Source organism: Agelaius phoeniceus, chromosome 6, assembly GCF_051311805.1.
Source record: "Agelaius phoeniceus isolate bAgePho1 chromosome 6, bAgePho1.hap1, whole genome shotgun sequence".
Taxonomy (NCBI): Eukaryota; Metazoa; Chordata; class Aves; order Passeriformes; family Icteridae; genus Agelaius; species Agelaius phoeniceus.
Window position 1 is genome coordinate 31945939 of NC_135270.1, and position 20417 is coordinate 31966355.

Sequence of the window (20417 nt, forward strand, 5' to 3'; positions counted from 1 at the left end):
CTCTATGAACATCTTCATCTCTGGGTCTCCCAGGACACATAGCAGATGATAAGATCAACTGTGGTTTGAGATATCCCTGCTCAGCCATTATTACCCAGTCTCAGGTGTGACAGCCTCATTGGAAACCTTCACTGGTTCTACAAACAGCAGCAAGAAGCCCATTCCTGCACCAATTTCAAGGGAGTTTTATGTCCATTTGTAAGCAGATCCAGAGCCAGATGGTCTCCTCTCAAAGGCTCTTGTGAGGTTGTAGTCAGTCTGTAATAGGAAAGTTGATAACAAGACAAACTCTGCCAGCTGTTCAGCATATGCATTATACTGTAGGAAAACAATAAATATTGGGGCAGTTACCCTAGCTGCAGTTACCCTAGCTACATTCACTCATTATGCATAGTGAATGTAATTCCTAATACCCCCATATTTTAATTTAGCCAGTTTGGAACGATACTGTCCATTCTACTGTTTTCTCATTGTCATTACTGGCCCATGTAAACTTGCACATGTAAACATGCATCCTTCTATATATATATATTTTTTTTTTTTTTTTTTCTTCAGATCATGATCTGCACCATGTGGAAAGCACCACAGGTTCCAAACACCACTATGGTATTGCTTTAGCAATCAGAAGATGTTAAAATTTTAATGTACCAGAGCTCAGCATGCTTAGGGAGGAGGCAAAACCACACAGGGTGCCCTAGTGCATTTCCTGTTTGTCTTCAGTTCTTAACTGGGAACCACATGGCATTGTGACTACCCTAAATACCAGGAAAAATGGTTCTCTTAGTGGCACATGTGACAGTAAAATGCAATATACTGTAAGCATCAACCAAAGCTCTACTGCAGACCTCAATAAATAACACCACTAGCTAAGTAAGATTTATTTCAGCACAAAAATTTGTCAATCGAAACCTTCATTTAAACGAGATGCACTTTGTTTCTTCAGAGGAAACTGTTTCTTGTGAATTTTGACTGCCAATGAAAACCTGACTTTAACACACATGGGTGTCAAAGGAAGCAGTAGGAACCTGGAGTTGTCTCTGCCGCTTTATTAAGTTAATCGGACCATGGGAATTAATCCCCACATTTTGTTTAAATGCAGGAAAGATAAAAAGGGATGGGATTAGGAAGGCAATCGCGCTCCCCTTATTAATAATGAATTCCCTATTAACAGCGAGTGTTCACGTAAAAACAGTGACAACAGTAACAATTTGAAGTTTTACCGGGTTTATTGAAAAGCGATTCAACTATCCTTGTGTGCGAGCATCACACAATGAGTGCAGAAGCCCAGCCTTGGCAGAGAGAGAGCACCAATAATTCCCAGCACGGGCACTGCTCGGACCAGGACGGGGAGGGCAGAGCTGCAGCAGGGCACAGGGGGAGCTCGGTCACGTCCGGACCCCCGCGAACGGAGCGGGAGCGGAGCGGGAACAGAGGGGAACCAGAGGGGAACCGGAGCGCCGCCCAGGGGCCCGCTCCGGGACAGCCGCAGCTATCGCGAGACTTCGCGGCCTGGTCGTCACGGCAACGGCGGCGGCGCCCGCGCTGCTGCCGTCCCGCGGTGAGGACGGGGCTCCTGCCTCGCTGCCTTCCTGCTTGCCTTCCTCTCTGCTTTCTTTCCTCCCTCCCTCCCGCCAGCCTCGCTGCCTTCCTCTCTGCTGTCCTGCCTCCCTGCCTCTCTCCCTCCCTGCCTGCCTGCCTGCCTGCTTTCCTCCCTCCCTCCCTGCCTGCCTCCTTCTCTCCCTGCCTGCCTCCTTCTCTCCCTGCCTGCCTCCTTCTCTCCCTTCCTCCCTCCTTCTCTCCCTGCCTCCCTTATACTGAAATAAAGACTTGTATTCATTTGAGCCCTCTCAGAATTTCCAGCACGTGTCACGATGCGCTGAGATGTCGAATTCCTGTGAATTCACAGTTTTGTTGTTTCAGAGAAACGTGTGCGTCTGTAGTTTAAACTACAGCCATGATAATTCCTCTGTTGTGAGATTATTTGTAAGATGTATGCTATTCAAAGTGTCTTTGATAATAAGCACGTTTGAATACTTCGATTGGTTTGATATAAATATATATTTGTATGTATATTAAAAAGAAAAGCACGTACTTGAGTGGCAAGCCAGTCTGAACTGAAAAACCTTGCAATATGGAGTTGCTAGAAAACATTTGAAACTTACATGTATATCTGAAATATTGCAGGGCTTCTATTGCTTTATTATGAAACTGTTCATTTGAAAGGTTGTTTTTGCTGGATTTTCCCCCAATTTTAGGTAACAGTGGATATTACAAGTAGGAGCTTTGATGAAATTTCAAGGCCTACATCTAGCTTGACCTAATTGTAGATCTTTAAATACATCTATGGAGTTAACAACGCCAGAACCATGTTTGCAAGAGGTAATTTTTCTCTACTTCAGCAGATTAAAACCTCCATGCCTAATTCTTTGTAGTAGAATGCTAAAGAAGTAGTATTCTGCTTTTTTAGTACCCTAGCCTGACAACCCCAAATCTGACAGTCTGTGGAATGATGAGCTGGAGAATCAATGTGAAATCTAAGTAAAAGAGCTCTTTCCTAGCATCAGCATCAGACCTGAAAATGGTTCTGTTATTTAAGAAGTACTCTGCAGTGTTGTACAGAATTGTTGTTGTTCTTTGTGATAGCACGTGAGTATTGTGGTTATCTTCTTCACCCAAAACATCCCTGTTTTCATGGTGGCTATAATTTGCATTTCATAGGTAGATTCACCCATCAATTTGGCTGATGGTTACCAGAGTGGCAGTCTAGAAGATGGCTGTCCAGCAGAAAACAAAGGTGATGACAGAGATAAATCTGATGTCCAGGAAGTAAGAACTGATCAGCCAACAGTGGAGAGCATGACCATCTCTCTTCACAAGTGTCTATGGAATCCCATCGAGTTGTCAGGTGGGAATGACTAAAACTTTCTTGTATTGTGTCTAGACCAAGTTTGGGTAAAATTCTGCTGATTGAAGGAATAGAGGTTGCAAATAGGCAAAATTCTGGAAAAGAAGATGTGAAAATCCATACCTTCATTTTTCTTCACTATTTGAAATCCACCTTTGAAAGAAATGTGCTATTACTGTCGTACAGTACAATAAATGTCTTGTGGCACCATAAACTGTGATCTGGCTGAAAAGATAATTAAAACTCACGTGTGTATGTTCCATGGAATCATGTTAGAAAGTGTTTTCATTAAGATGTTTTTATCAAACTTTTCAGAGTAATCATGATCATTTGTTAGAACCATTGTATCCTAATAATGGTCCACCTGTCCTAAAACCTGGAATTTGTGGTTATAAATTACAGTATTTAACAAATGAACAATGTTAATACTAATAAAGTACTTTCAATGTAAGTATGCAGTGTATAACTTTAATTGAAGCACTTGCAGAAGGGTTTCATGGCATTCTTCTGTCATTCTGTAAATGGTAATGGATTAATGTTCTGGGGTGTCCAACTGTTTACAAATAGAGATGCAAAGGCCAATGAGTGAAGCAGATGTTTGGATACCATCTTGAAATTTAGTTAAGGTTTCATGACAGAACTGGGGTCAAAAGAAATCCTTTGATTCCTGCTCCTGTTTTTATGAGTTCTGGCATATGCTATTTTTAAAATTAATTCATTGCAAGGGCTCTGTGGTGATCCCTAATTGACAAAAATGTATCTGGTTTATTGTGAAAGGCTTCTCCCTGTGTTTTTCAGGATGTACCACTACTTCAGATTCTCGAGATGAAAGCACTGAAACACATATGTTGAAATTCTGTGAACCTTCCCCGGGACAACCAAGTAATGCTAAGTCAGATACTACTTCACAAACTTTGAAATCCTGTGAAACTTCCCCAGAAAAACCAGGTAATGCAAAATCAGATAGTACTTTTCAGGTGTATAGAATGAGCAGTGCAATAAAACCTTTTCCTTTTCTTATTAATGCTTCTGAGTTTGTAATGGTCATGTATATGTGTGTATATTCTGTAGTTATAAAAGAATACTACAAATTGAACATGTATATGAATTGTGCTTTTCAAGAGGTATTGGATGAATTCTTTATTTAGAGATTGCTTTATTAATGGATATTAATTTTCTTTAATGCTATAATAGAATTTGACTTTTCTGTAGATTCAATCAGTTTAATAAGGCAGAATTCAGTGGTTATCATACCCAGTGCAGGAGTGTTGGTCACCAAACATGACATTAATATCTACAGAACAGAAATTCAATAGAACTCAGCCTAAAGCTTCACTCAGTAGTTTAAGGTTTATATCAATCTGCTGAGTTCAGGCCAGTTAAAATAAGTGCTCTTTTTTTTACCATGTCTCCTTTGGTCCATCTGTCCTCTGTAGCTCACTTAGATTTTTATAGCTCTCCCCTTGTTGTATCTCTGATCTTTTTATGGCATAAAGTAGACCAATGCATCACAGTAAATGGTTGGATCAATGGCTATGAAAAGTATTTGACCTCAAAAGATTAGAAAATGAAACAGAGTGTTGCAGGGTTCCAAAATTTGTAAATCTGCGGGATTAGGGGTAGTGCTACAAGTGTTTCCTCTACTCTTAATGTGGAAGCCATAGAAGAGGACAGAGCATGAGGGTGCTATAGGAAGGGGAAAAGGTAAAAGTTATAATTATAATCTGCATATTTAGGAAAAAAAGGGAGACAATGTAGAAATCTACTTTATTAAGTAATGGTAGTTTCCATCATGTTTCACAGTTTTCCATTTTTTATAGCAATATTTTTCTAGAACCAGTATCAGAATCTGGTTTTACTAAGACATAAGACTGAAACTTGTCTAATATTTAAAGGCAGAGATATTACAGAGTCTCTCTTAACCCCCCCTCAAAAGTCTCTCTTTTGAATTATTAATTTCAAAATGCAAAATGTATTCTACAAGTCAGGCTGAAAAAATTATTTTATATTTTTAAAGTCAGTGATTTTTTTGCTGATACTGTGGAGATGTTGTCACTCTGCCATTATAAATATGAATCAAATCACTTGCCCAAAATAGGTGACTTTTCTTCTCTCACACCTCTATATCCAACTGATACAGCTCAGAGTTTGATTCAGCACTCTGTTGCAAAGACTTCTCTATTTTTCCCTGCTACAAACAGGTTTAGAAATTAACATATGTTTGAGAATGTTCTACTCTTGTCTATGGGTGTTGCCAAATTACTTGACTGCTTTTTAGCGTTTGTTTGTTTTTTTGACATGCTTCAAGACAACATTATTTTTAAATGTATTCTCCAGCAGACTCTTCTGACTTGGAATGTTCTGAAGACATGGACATAAATGCTCAGATTCAAGCAGCTATAAAGAAAATGAATAAACTTGACACCATACTCGAAAAACAGTGTTTTAAAGAAAAAGCAATTAAAAAGCAAGGCAGAGAAATGAGGGCAATGCTCTGGGAAGAACTTCAGGTTAGAAGTGTTCTGCTTATTTTGTGACTGATATATCTTAGAGTACTGTCTTACAGAATTATCATATTTCAGAGAAGCCTTGTTATCAAATAACTCACAGTTGGCTAACTAAAATTAAGAAATGGATCTTAAAAAGTAAGATTGGGTAGTTTTTAATATGTATTGGCTAGGCAGGCTTTGAAAGAAGGAGATGTTCCTTAAAAATTGATAAGACAAATTGCCAAATACACAGCTGTCTGGGTGTGGTTTATTAGCATAGTATTTTGCTTGAGTTCTCTGCTTGCAGGGAGAGTAAGGTGTGTCAGGAGGTAACATCAGTGAACCCAGGCTGAAAAGCATTTATTCTGCTCAAGAGGGATCCTTCTTAGGCCCAGCTGTTTCAGTACTGTCTGTTGAAGAAATTAAAGATGCTGCCTGAAGAAGACATAAGAATGCTACAACACAAATTCCTTTACCCTATCCCTGTCCTGGCCTCTAGCAGTTAAATGCCTTGAAACAAGTTCGTATTTTCTCTGCTTTACATGAATAGAAACGTGAGTTGCTAAAAAATATGATTGGTTTGACTGCATTTCATAATTTCACTGGATTTGGATTTGGAGCCACACAGACGTTACAGAACTTCTTTGTCTGCTGAAGTGGGTCTCCACATAAGACAGTGTGTAACAGGGGCCTTAAAGTTTCACCATACTTTTTTCATCACTTCAGGAGATATTCAGATACCCTCAAGAAGAAAAAAAATTGAGAAGAGTAATTTTTAATAGGGTCTGAAGTTTATTAGATCTGATAAGCAGACAATGTATTTCCCTTTAAAGAATTTACTTTAAATACATGAATGTATCTCTGCATACACAGCCTATTTCTTTTGAATAGTGTATCAGAACCACAGGAAGCAATGAGGAGGTGGAAAACACAAACCAGTTTTTGGCTGTGTTCTCACCATGGCATAATACAGCTGGTAAGTAAAGAAAAACAGAATTGTGATACATCCTATCTTTTTTCTTTTTGGGGAGATAATAGGGATTTGAGATCTGAATGGTTATTGCTGAGCAAAAATCTCAGCTTGAATATTGGAAGTACATGCATAATAATGGTAGCAGTATGTGGTTAAAATATTTAAACAAAAATTACTATTTACAATGTAACCTGCTTTTATTTCTATGCTGAAGTTTAGGTTACTAAGGGAAGGAAACAATTTGATAGGGATGATATTTAGGCAGCCTCCAGTAGATGTCAGGATATATTAAAATAACAGTAGACAAACAAGACTATATAACTGCTAACTCCTTTATCTCAAAAGTAACTCCTGTAGAGACCATCTGCATCATGTGGTTTCTGGTGTACTGCACTGACAAAACTGCATAGTTTAGATTTATTGCTTTCCTCCAGCTTGATCTTTATATTTTCTGTATCATGGTAGAGCCTTACTTTTCAGGTCTTATTTATTTTGGTATTTATTTAATTAAACAAATGTCTTGATGGCTGCCCTGGTTGATACTGAAATGGAATACATTTAATATATTTTGCTTTTCAGAACTTGAATTTGATAGAGCTTTATTAAGTAAATTATATATAAGAGCTATTATAGTTTTTAATGTAGCTATGAAATCAAGCACAAGTTTGGGTACAAAATCATTAATAACTTAAGTGTTCCAAGCCTTTCAGGCACAACAAAACCTTCTGACACACTCTCAGCAGAAATGTAAATCAGGGGTTAATTAAACAGCCCTAAATTCCTTACCCTGTGCTCTGTTTAACAAAATCATTTGTTCAGTTGAGTCCATTACACTGCATTATTAGTGGTTATTGTATGTTTTTTTCATTGTGAAAATCACATGTAATTAGTTTGGTTCTTTGCAATATGAATCCCTTTCTGTAAGTGCTAAGTGTATAGACTGTGACTTACTGCTCTAACTGGTATTTCCAGTTGGCTCATATGAATACTTCAATTAATTAGGTTTTTTGAGTAACTGAAACAACTAGGATGCTTGAACACTGTTTTTCTAGACTATGCCCTTGACCTAAGCTGCTTGGGAATCTAATAATTCATGCACAGGCAGACACCAGCTGTGAAAACCTGGATGCCTTACTCTCATTCAAAGTTTTAGATGACTTATCACATGGTGTCTGCAGAGGCATTTGAACTTTAGGGCCTTGGGCTGTGTCTTTGAGAATGTGATGAATTGTCTTCCATGGGCAGTAGTTGTTAAGAACATGAACACAGCCATAAGAAACTGCATAAATATGACTCACACTTTACACTTTCCCCCTTTATTTCTTGAGAAATACAATGCTTATGTCATTTATCCAAGTGAATTTCTTTACTTTCCAATTGTATGATACACATGACGCTAGATCTTCTATAAATACATTTCAATTAAATTTTACTGGAAAAATTCCTTACAGATCTCTCCCATGCTAAAGAGGATGAAATATGCACTACAGTATTTCACACACACATGAATCCTAAAGATTATAATTGCCATAAAGCCCAAGAAAACCAGGGTAAGCTTTATTAATGGTAGAGTTTGTATTTTTAGCAATGGCAAAATGACATATGCAGTGGGTGGGTAATGAAGACTCAGCCTTTTTGGCAAGGCCAGTGAAATGGGAAAAAGCAAGGTTACTTACTGGAAGAGTGATAGGTCTTACTTTTTTGCAAATGAAGGAAGAGAACAGCTATATGATTGATCTAAGATGTTTAAGTCAACATGCTAAGAAAATTTTTTAGTATTGGGTTTATAAAGCCATTTTTATTTCATTTCAAAAGGAAGAGGTGTGTAACTGATATATTGTAAAATGTATCATTGATTCTTCATGCGAATTCTTTAAAAACTTATCTTTGCTGTGACTCTAAGGTATCTTAGCTTTTATTAATAGACTTACATTCAAGAAACTATCTAGAAATGACAAGTGGTGCTGAATCTGACTGCAACTGTTCTGTATTCTTTTGGTTTTCAGCAGAAATTGTTTGGATTTGTGTCAAACATAAATCTTCAGACAACTTATTTTATATTTTGCTCTCCTGATTATTGTAAAGTCTGAATTGCTTTTATGAAATAAGTATTTTCTGGCAAAACTCAAACACCTGCTGATTCTTTTAGGGACCATGTGTCATCATGCATTGTACAGACGTTTCAAATGCTGTTAGTGGTGTAGTGTGTCCTATCATGTCAAAATACATGGAATTGTGCTTGTATGCCTCTATTATTTTCCTATTTGAAATCCAAGTTTGTGTGGTTAGTAACTTCTCACAAGTGTTGTGATATAAGAATAATTGCTTCAACTGCCATTGCTATCAGCTGCAACTGTTTATTCCTTTGTCAACTACCATTCTATGTAAACAGAAGGAATCTATCTTCCTGGTGACTGGCTAAGATGACAAAGATGTAATATAAGTGTATTCCTTAAAGCTGAAGCCTCGATGGCAGCAATATCTCTGAAGTTTGTAGAATGTGACTGCATATTTTAATTTTTGAACATGGAACTCAGCTTCTTTGTCATTTTATCACTTGTCTTAGTTACCCAGTATGTTACCTTACCTTTGTGGGCTGGAGCTTTTAATTTCTCTGTCCTTCTACCATGTATTTTCATTCCTCCCTTAAAATAATGCTTGACCCTCAGCTTCTTTCTCCAAAATTCCTGAGCTGTGCTGGAGTGCCCTTGGCATAACAATGGCAGGTTTCAGTAGCACTATTCAATACAGCACTGACTTCTGGAGCTTCCAGTACAGGCATGGTTGGGAGTTGCTATCACTTGCACTGTTTTGACTGTTTTGAGATATTCTGCACATTCCTGCTTTGGGAATGCATGAAGTAGAGATCAGTTACAGCTTGTGAGCAGTATATATTGCTTTAAATGACTTTTACTATTTCTGCTGGAGGCTTTTCATGTGGGGTCTGAATAGCTAAGAATTACTGTTTTTGTTGCTTTTGGATTTCTGTGTCACAGCTGTCATAAAGGCAGACCAAGAGCAAGAGGAGCTTGTGAAGAAGAATGTATGCACTAGTTTTATGCTGTTACTTCATCAGTCTCATCAAGATTTTTACCAAATCTTTGTAATATGTGCCAAATCTACCAAAATGCATATGGAAAATTTGTTTAGTTGCAATCTCTCTTTTAATTACCCTTGGCAGTCTTCAGTGTATTCTTTGTCTCAGTGATCCATGTCTGTCCCTTCTTTCCTCAATGTTCTGAGATGTTCTGTATGATGGCTCCCTCTCAAAAATGCTATTCTAGAGTCAAGTGGAAGATATAGTTTAAAAGTAAGGTACATCTTGCATGTTATGTTGGTGTTTGATGTGTTCTGCTCATTTCAGGATGCAACTTGTCATCTTTATATCGATGCTTACATTCCTATACGATCCATTTCCTTGACACACGATGTTGTGTGGTAATGGTAAAGAAAGCTTAGGATGCTTTCAGAAAGCTGTTGTGCATTTGAACTGTGAGGGGGTTTCTTAGTCATATCCAACACATCAGTCCTTTAAGGTTTGTGTATTGTGTAATTCCATGTAAAGGATGCATGGAATTTATTTCATATCTTTGGGAGCTTGCTTTCATTCTATTCACTCTGAATAAGAGTTATTTCCATAGCCTGTCTTCTATTATCTAACATGTCAAATTAATTTTTTTGTAGGGAAATAACCCACCCATTTTTCAAATTTCTGCTTTCCATAAAAGCAAAAAGTACCATGCCTGCTTTTGAAACAGTTCTTGAGATTTAGAAGTTGATTATGTTTGCTTAGACTTGTTATTTAATGTGACAAATATTTGCTGTTTGTAAAGGAATTGTTATTTTAAGCATGGTGAAAGTCTCTGAAAAACAGAATCATGCCTTTTTTTTTGGTCATGGATAGAAACCTATTGTTATTTGAAAATCATGTGTGTGTTTAATAGATTTACAGCTCTATGATGAGTTTTAGTTTTTAACAATATTTGTTTTATAAGCTGTGTTATAATAATATCAACTATATAATCTGTTTTTCAGCTGTTTTATTTAGAAAAATGTACTTGATATGTCTCCAGATAGTTCTGTGGTTTTCAAAAAAATTATTGTCTGGTTTTGTAATGATGAGAAAACTGCAATGATGAGAGGGTTTAAAGGAATGCTGTGGCTTTTAAGGCCACCATGTTTAACATTTTTGAGGTCAGAAATTCAAAACTATTTAGCCTTTGTAACATTGAGTGATTTCATATAATAAAAAGTTGAAAATTAAATTAGATTTTGGCAATAGTATGTTTTCAATACAATAATACATGATACTATTTACACAAATAATGAAAACATCATACAAAAAGTTTGTCTATTGACTCTATATATTTGCTAAGGGTTTGAATGGGATTGATGTTATTACAGTTCTTGTAGAATCAAAATAGGAATGATTTTAATGTAGCAACTTTTCTTCCTCTAACATCAGCTTATCCAAGTGAATTAGAAACAGAAAAACCAGCAGAAAAAATGCATAGCAAAAATAAAACCAGCCAGCATTTCATTAAAAAGAACATTGAGGTAAGCATTGAAGCATAAAACCAGTAACATTTTTTAAATGTCAGCTAGAAATTAGTCAATAAGCACTTTTGGAGACAGTTTTCTCTTAAAATCAGGAACTTTAGAAGCTAATTAGGCAGAAATGAAGAAATTACCTTTCTATTAAAACTGCTATTTATGGCAGAGTACTGTGTTAGGTAGTTCTCAACTTGGATGCTTATATCGGTTAGGATAATACTGCTTCTATGCATTTGATAAATAATACTGGAAACTGAATTGCTGTGTTTGTGCCTGGACATAGTTTTTTCTTAAGGGCAATATCCTAAGACTTTTTAAAAATTTATTTACTGTTAAATAAACTTAACTTTATTTGGTGTTAACCTGATGCATAAATAAGGGATAGATATACAGGTTGCTCATGTGTAGCCTGGATGGGACCATGTTTTGTCAGAAAATGCATCCCTTGATTTTCTGCTTCTTTTTTTCCAGTGAGGACCTAGTAGGTATCATGATTTTTCATCCAATGAAAAATATTTGCCTCCCCACTATGTCAAAGACTAAGATAAGATTATAAATTTATTATATGTAGGCTATATTTTTCTGTCAGAGTGATAATTTGTATTATTGAAATAAACAAAATTTAGCTGTTAATTTCATAGAGTTTAAAAGCTCTGTTTTAGAGGTGTTTGAGTTAGTGGAGTTCTTAAGCATGGGTTTTTTTCTTGTTGTAAATATTTCAGCTAGCAAGGGATTCAGGAAACCAATTTATTATGCTTGAGGGAGAAAGGAAAAGGCTAACTGAACTCCTGAAAGATACAGAAGATGGAACTGAATTGCAAGATCTCAAGGTATGACAAATTTAGTGTGTACTGTTCTGTTGTATTTGGCTTATTTTTACAGTAAATCTAAATTTGATCTTAGTTCTACCATTAAATACCCTACTGAGATATGAGAGAAAATATGATACATCCTGTTGAATTTGTCTCCAAAAATGAATTCTCATAGGTTTTTTTGTTAATTTTACTAACATCAGAACCTAAAAGAAAAGTTAGGCACAGGAGGAGGGAACCTTAGAACAACACTTGGAGAAAATTACCTTTTTTTTTTTTTCTTGCATAAAATGTGAAGTTGTGGAGTATCAGTCTGAGTGGTTAGTGCTGTATGCAGTAGTCTCAGGGAGAAAGGCCAGCAACTACTTGGAAAAACCTCTCAACAACAATTATTTGACAACTGATAAGTGGACTTCAAAATGCAATAATTGGGGAAATACACATTTATGAAGCTTCTGTGTCCATTTAGAAAGATAATGTGACATCTTTTTGTGGCTTCCAGTTCAGTCTGTCTTAAAAATACATAAAGTCTGCTTAAACATTAGATATCTATGCTTTAACATAATATTGTTAAACAGTGCACAGTCTGCATATTTCAGTGAATAGCAGGAGCTGAAGTGAATAAAAATCATCCTCATGGAGAGTAACAAAGAGTATTTGATTGTCCCATCAATCACTGTTTCTAGGAGATGGTCTTCAGTTTGATAAATGTCATCATTTAAAGATCAGAAGATGTTTTAAACAATCTTCTGTTAGTAAACATAGCTTTCTGGCCTAGGAAATAGTGGCTTTTAAAAATCATTTATTTTACTGATTGCAAAAGTGTTCTCTCAAAACGTGTAGTTACCAGGTTTTCTTTCTCTTTAAGCTAGTGTCTGTCATAGAATTTAGAGGCATTTTTACAGAGTAGCTAATGCAAATTCCAACTAACAGTATGTACTTTTTTTTTGCTTCAATTCTCAAGGCATCAAGGCAATGGAAAAGTGTAACATTTGTCCCCATTTTGTATTTGGTATATGTCACTATCATGTTGTCTTGTATCTCCAGGGATTTCACTGTTAATATTAGATATGAAGTAGATCATCTTACAGGACACGTGTGTTGCTGTATGTTCTTGATACCATGGACAAGAATGGCAATTTGTGGTTATCCTAGTCTCTTCTAGATAATTTCTTTAGAGAAAAAAGCTCTTAACTCTCCTGTCAAAGTAGAGTGAAAGAAAGGATAATAGTTACTTAGACCTGTCTAGTCTAGTGATGGATTCTTCCTCTCCCACATTTGAATTTTTTTATGGGTGAGGCATTTCTGTGGCTACTTCATAACAAAAATCATGAGGAAATTATCAGCTAATGAGTAATCTAGACAACTTCAGGCTGGCCCAGGTAACTATCCAGCTAGGGCTACTTTCATCTTATTTTGTTCTGACTTTTAAAAAGCTGCAAAAAGCTGTGCAATCACATTGGCTGGAGTAATATTTTGGAGGCTGTCAATCAAGGCAGATCTGGTTATGTTGTATGAATTCCTCTGTATGGTGTAATGTGAATTAGATAACCTCATTTGACTTGTACTTCTATATATGCCAAATATCCAAACAGCACTTCTCACTTTTTGAAAGAATGTTTTATGAGTGTTTAAAATATTTTAGAAGTACACATATTCATGCTAATTTAATTGTCAAAGCTGAAGCTGCAGGGTTATAATTGTTTCAGATGTTCCACAGAAAGCACTGACCATGTTGTTATAAAAGTATTGTTCTGAGTTAACACACAGGAAACATTGACAGGACAGAAGCTTATTTTCCAAGCAAAGCTATCATGAAAATACAGAAGAGAATGTGTGAGTCCATTTCATCCTAGAGTAAAATGAATGTTGGAGTAATGTGGGTATTTGGAGTACGGGATACAGACACTGAGCTGTAGCTAACGAGCTCAGTTACATCTTACTGGACTCCCGTAGAGTAATTTCTGTTTTTGCTCTGTGATTTTCATTCTCTGATTAGGAGGCAGTTAACATGGCACAAATGTAGTACCATGCTGGATACTTATGTTTTTGTGGTCACTGTCTCACCTGAACAGATGTTTCCAAAAAGGTGGCAAGCATCTGAGACATTTTTGAGTGGCTATTTTGGAGTCAGATCAGGTCTGGTCAGGCTCATTAGTTGTCTCTCATCATACTTGTATGAGAAAGCATTAGAACTGATTTTGTTTAACAAAAAGGATGACTCTCTTGACTCTCTTTTCTTCTTTCTCTTTCTCTTTTTTTTCCCGTTTATTATGAAGATAATTTAGGACAGGTGTTGGGGGTATGCTTCTTATTTCTTTTTGCAACTAACATGGTTTAGGGTAATGGGGATGAACCACAAATGACCTCATAGCAGTGGTATTGTAATTGGAAGCTGATATTTCCTCCTCTTGTATGGATGAAACTGCTTGAATAGCCAGAGGACTAATTTGGAAGCTGGAAACAAATGGTGGACATCAATTTCTTGCAAGGTAGATGTTAGAGTCTTAGGGCAAGGTACTTGTCCTGTTCTGGTAGGAAAAAGAAAGGAAACCAGCAATACACTCATGTCTTTCCACACATCCTTCCTCTTCTAAGGTCCTATCTACTGCTTCATTCTACCACATTCTAGCAGTCTCTGGTCAGGACACAGAGATGCAATCTGCTGCTCTGATACCCAGTGGGTGGGAGTTGTGCAGACTTGCTTGCCTGAGTGAGAGGCAGGGAGTGCCAAGCTGCTGTGGAGACCCTGCATCTGTCTGTGGTTATGAGCTCATTGGCTTGGCTGAAGTGACCTAGCTCACTCACAATATGCAGCTGTATGTAGTACGAGTATATATTCATATGTGTTATTCAGGTGTTAACTGCTATCAAGAGGAAAAAATCATGTAAATCATGATCAGGAAAAGAACTCTCTGCTTTGTGTCTCTAGCAGGGTTTCTGTGATAACACATAGGGGCTCTAGAAGGATGTCAGCTACTGACCTCAGAGCAGTTCCTTTGATTTCCTGTGAATGCCTTGTTTTCTTCTTTGGTGGTAACTTGCAAGCATCACATTATATCTCAAACCCTCCATTTGAGATTTGGCTCCAGGTGGTTTCTGCTGTAGTGTCAACCTCTGCAGCTTCATTCCACACTAAGTTTTAGTTAGGCTTTCCTGCTTTTTGGCTCCTTTCTCAGATGGAAAGTGGTTGTCCATTTAAGTTGCTCCTTGGTTGTATTTAAAAGTGATGAATGTATGAATGTCTCTACTTGTTCTGTCCATAGCTGCTCTCTAGTGTGCTAGGGACATGAATATTTAGGAGATTTTAGCTGTATACTGAGATGGATGAAAATGTACATTTTATTATTAAGTATGGTTTATCTGAATAATAAATACACTTGGTATGCAACTGCCCTTAAAGTCTGTTTCCTTTGCAAATGAAGCTTAAGTATTTTCTGTACTTCCAACAGGAGAATGTACCTGTCTGGCAGGCACCAGGAGAAGGGTACACACCTGAACTGATGGAATTTCATCTCCTGAATGAGATAGACAATATGCTTCACCTGCTACTCTCTGATGGGAAGTTTCCTGCTCTTTCCAGCTCTAGCTCAAAATGTCCAAGCCGGATATATCAGGTAGGTTACAGATCTGTTTTATTTTATTTGATATTTTATTTGACATATGTGTTGAGATCAATACTGCATATAGCTGTATTTATATCTTTTGCATTTTTCATTAGGATCCTCTATTTTATCATAAAGTCTATGTGTTAGGGAGTGAAGTGAGAAATTTTAGCTGTAGAAACAATGGAAAAATAATTTGTTGCTATTTTGAGTCATAGGTAATTTGAGAACTGACTTGTTTTTAGGAGTTTTTGATTCCACACTTCCAAGATACAGAAATTGGTAACTCATACATTTTTATCTGCATGAGGGTGTTTTTTTTCAGCATAGAAACAAATTATCCACTATAGTTTATCTTTGGGAATTAGAATTAGGTTTCTTATCTCAGGATACCAAAAGTGCCTGTTCACTTATGATCTGAAGGATAAGGCAATAACTGATAAGCAATGTTAAAGACTGTAGGAGATAGATTGAAATTGTATGTCCCTTGTTTTTAATGGCCTTTGTCTTTTTGCCTTGCCAGTAATATTGAGATTTGAAGATTAAGAATCAAGGTCTCAGCCTTGAGAAATGATTGTTTGACTTTTGTATTTGGAAGACTACAATTTATCCCATGCCCTGGTACTGTTGCCTCTACTATAATGGGGTTTAAAACCAAAAACCCAGATTCTTATTTTTCATTTATTTGCACAAAGCTTATATACTTCTGTAATATTTTCTTCTTATGTCCAGAACTGATGTATCAGAGAATATGTGTAAAAATGTTCATTCACAAAACTGTTTTCAGTTCCCAGTGTATGAGACACATCTCTTTAAGAGGCTAAAATACCTGTGGGTTTTTTTTTTTTCTCCTTTTGTAAGGGCGCTTTAATGTCATTTTTATTGGCTTCTTTCTGAACATGAGGTTTTGTTTTACCTCTAGCAGTATTTTCTGTAGCTCAGTTCCAGAGGAGTCACATTTTCATGTTGATCATTTACCAGCTGGGATCTAATGTGTGAAAAAGCACCTCCCTCTTGTTGGTAATCACATAACAAATGCAGTTGTTACCCTGAGCTTCCCAGTGGTTGCCTGATCTTGTGTTCAGTCTTGTAAGACATCAGCTTGAAGTTAATGTGACTTGCCTGTGATAATGAATGCTGTGTCTGGAAATGTTTGTCCAAGTTATTGTTGTTGCTTCCTTTCAGGTAATAGCCCAGAAGTATTTGAACAGAAATCTGCATTTAGGTGTATGCTAATTAAAGAGTAACATATTATCTTTTTTGAGTAATATTAAACCTAACAACCAAAACCAGGTAGCTAATTCCTTGTTACCTTTCATTAGTGAAAAGCAGTTCCCTTCAATTTTGTTTTGCAGCATGTAAAAAGCTTTCAGACATTGTAGTTCTATGATTTTAATTTAGAATTAGCTTAGAGTTGGATATGATGAAGCTGCACATTCTTTTCTTCCAATAATTGTGTTAGATGTAGCTTCCAAAATGCAGACACTTAATCACTGTTGCCTCAGTGGGAGATGTCCTTTTTACCACTGATGGATACTTTGCCAGGATACAGGAACTCTGAAATCTGAATAAACTCACTCTGAAATCTTTAATAATGGGCTTCAATTATCCTGCAATACCATAGCTTAGCTGTAACAGAGGAGTAGACATGTTCATCTTTTTGTGCAAGGGGTCCAGCGGGATTAAGAATGCTTTTCCATGACTAATGTTCTCTTTTACATGGAAATGTTTCTCATCAGAACTGTATTTCTCTCAGAAATGTTTCTTTGCTCTGGTGCCAAATCAACTAAATATTTAAAAATGTTTCTGTCTTACTTAATATTTTTGGGGAAGAATAAATTAAGTTGAATTTAATCCTGAAAGAAACAGGAAAATGATAGGCTGAAGAATATGGAGTGTAAGACTGTGTGTGATGAGTACAGTTACCAGCTTGAAAAACTGAAAAACCACCTGAAAACTAAAGCAAATGAACATGGTATTTAAAGAAACAATAATATCTGTAGGCTGGATTGTCTTAAAAGATAATTGTTGTGTATCACCATGAGGAGTTCTTTCATAACTGATTGGGTTTTTTTAGTCAGGAAAATATTCCCTTTTTCTATTATAGAAGTGGTCTACAGTTAGCAGTTTAAGATTAGATAAATACTCAAAATTCAGAAGATACACTAATTTTTCAATTAATGAAGTCCTTGATAGCCTATGCTCTATGCCTGTCCTTTGCCAAAACAGATGAATTTCACAGATGATATCTGTTTCAGAGCATGGTTAGAAGCAGGTTAATAAACTGATCAGCCAGTTTTATGCCTCAAGATGATTATATGACCTTAATATGCTTCATTAGGTGGGATTTTGTTATTATTTATTTATAAAATTTGGAGGAGAGGGAGCACAACAAATAATTATAGATATTTCAAATACTGCAAATTTCTCTTTGGCATTGTGTTTGTTACATCTTTGGCTCTTGCTTAGTATTCGAATTTTTCCTTGGGTAAAATGTTTAACAGTTTTATTTTCTACGGATCTAAAAATATGAAAGACAAAGTAATCTTAAATGGACTTCTCTACTATGTACATGTGCTATACAATTGAAGCAGAACATATTCTGAATTGTGCGAAATATTGGCAATAAAATGTTTTCCTTGATATAATACTTTATACATTTATTTCATGATATCTTGAGAAGAATGTTAAAAAATAAGTAAGTGGGGAAAGGCCTTGACTTTACTCATATTGTGTGAGTTTCTATCAGTTACTATTCAGGGATGAGAGAAGTGAGGCTGTAAGAACTACTTATGAGAAAGCAGCCGCTTAATGCTCCATAGTGGTCAAATATCAAATAGATTATTATGAATAATTTTGAAAGCAATACAGAATGAAGCAGAAAATAATGATTGTTACAGGAAAGTTTGCTGTCATTGTGGTACTGCCAACTATTACTGATTGTAAATATAATTAAAAATTTTACTGTATTAAAATAAGTTTATTTTCAAGCAACTAATATTTTGATTTAAATATCAGAACTCATAGATTTGCTTGATGTTTAGAAAAAGTTGTTTACAGATAGAGTTTTTTGTATATTGTTGCTGAGGAATTTGCTGTTGAATGTTGAATTGTGAAGGTTATTTTCTTTACAATTAGTCATGCTACTTGGAATTATTTTCCTTGTGTGTCTATTAAAATTTCTCCAGCTGCTTCTGAAAGTAAGAATGAATAGAGTACTTTTTTATTCTATGGCTGCTCGTGTCCCTTTGGGTTGAATTGATTATCAAGATAGGGGAAGGTTTTTTGCTTAGGCTTTTTACCTTTGCCACTATTGGATTTTTCTATAGAATCTATGATTTGCAAGAGAAAGCTCTGGGGTTTTTTCTGATTACAACATAACTTTGCACTTTTGCCAATACTTGTCATTCTCAATGAACTGAATTGTGTGTAGTACTGAAACTGACTGTATTTGGGACTGATAGAAACTTCAGAATCTAGTCCAAACCTATTGAAATATGTGAGAATGTGTAACCCAAATCTTTAATAAAGGTTGGGCAATTAACTCCAACTTACAGAGAGAGGGTTTTTCCTCGTTTACCATGATACCTAGTAAACAAAAGATGTTGTCATTTTTGGCTCAGTTTTTTCCTTTTCCTTCTGGCTTAATTCTGATCCCAGTATGGTTAAGAGGATCAAACTTTGAACCAGTCATTCAGTCACCCCTATTCTCAGAGTGCTTTTATTGTTGTAGTAGGAATTAAGAATCCAGGTGTTAGATCTGGAGACTAAGAAATTCCTCTTAAAATGCAAAGGGTAAGAATTCTTCTGTTGAAATATGTTTTGCCTGATATTTAGCTATTGTATTTGAAAATACACATAATGAAAACTATTCATTTGCAGAATTTGACATTGATGTGTTGTTCTAAGCATTTCACTATTTTCTTAGTAGAAATCAGAAGAACCTTCATCTGTCTATGAAGCAATATAAAGTTACATGGTTAACTTCTATCAATTATTTTCTTAGGAGCCTCTGGTTTATGCAAGCAGAAGCCTAGAAACAATTCCAGGTGAGAAGGTTCTGCGGGACAATAAGGAAAAACGTGATCAACAGAATCGTCTGAAAGAAATAGATTATCAGCTGGAATCCCTAGAGAGAAGTCTTGTAAGTTTCCTATTTTTTCATATTTTTCTTCCCTTATTCTGAGAACTTTGGAGTTTATCATTCCTTGTGTCTTTAAATAAAATCAAGTTTTTTAACCTTATGTAAATTTCTGAAGGAATCCCCAAAGAAATATGCAGGCAAAAGCCCCAAATAATTATTGTTAGTCTGAGAAATCTTTTTTTTTCAGTCGTAATGCATACTTACCTTTATTATAGGATACTTCAAAGTCAAAGACATTATCCTCCTCTCTTCTTCCTCAGAGGTGCATAGCATAAACAATAATATATAAACACATCCTTAAAGGATTTTTTAATGGCTCATGTACTTCAGTGTTCTTTGAAGGATCAAGTCTGATGAGAATATTGTATACACTTAACTAATAATCTTTCTTTATTATCACTAAATTGAAAGAAAAATAGCATTTTTATGTCTGTGCATTGTAGAAATTTGTTTCCTGTGTGAAGCTGATTTTACAGTTTTTCACTTAGTAAGAAGAACATAAATATCTAAGTTTGTGACTGACCAAAGATCCATGTAGCCTACCTTTTTCTCTTGGAGGTCTTTATTCAGCAGTAGGCTTACTCTCCACAACAATTAAAGTTAGGAAGAGTATTGTTCCTGTTATCTTTTATTACCCTCAAAAAGGGATCTCCAGTGCAGATCAAAAGCTTTGTGATTCAGGTGGCAGCATAACCACAGTGGTATAATCTCAATTACTTACAGCACCTTTGCTGTAGTTGCAAAAGCTCCAGCCACTCAACATAAGCCAGGTTTATTCTGGCAGTGCTGGAGTATACCTGAATATGGGAACAAAGACTTTGGACAAGGAAGCAGTGATTGTTTTAGAGGCTGTTCACTTGGGTGTGTGTGAGTACAGTAAAGAAGCATATTTAATTCTTATTTATTCACAGTTCCAAAACAATACTAGAACTTCT

At 36.0% G+C, this 20417-nt stretch overlaps 1 protein-coding gene across 5 annotated transcripts in view; it reads left to right on the forward strand.

Moving 5' to 3' along the window:
- Positions 1-605: 605 nt before the first annotated feature.
- The window catches only part of FSIP1 (fibrous sheath interacting protein 1), a 70088-nt gene continuing 50276 nt past the window's right edge, over positions 606-20417 (forward strand). The window contains exons 1-11 of one of the 5 annotated variants that reach the window (XM_077180348.1): positions 606-1558; positions 2256-2379; positions 2719-2905; positions 3704-3853; positions 5246-5415; positions 6286-6370; positions 7819-7917; positions 10833-10924; positions 11644-11751; positions 15186-15350; positions 19345-19482. In XM_077180348.1, coding sequence (XP_077036463.1) covers positions 2344-2379; positions 2719-2905; positions 3704-3853; positions 5246-5415; positions 6286-6370; positions 7819-7917; positions 10833-10924; positions 11644-11751; positions 15186-15350; positions 19345-19482 — 1230 coding nt within the window. In that variant the 5' untranslated portion in view covers positions 606-1558; positions 2256-2343. The other 4 variants (XM_077180346.1, XM_077180349.1, XM_077180347.1 and 1 more) reach the window with 4 other exon arrangements.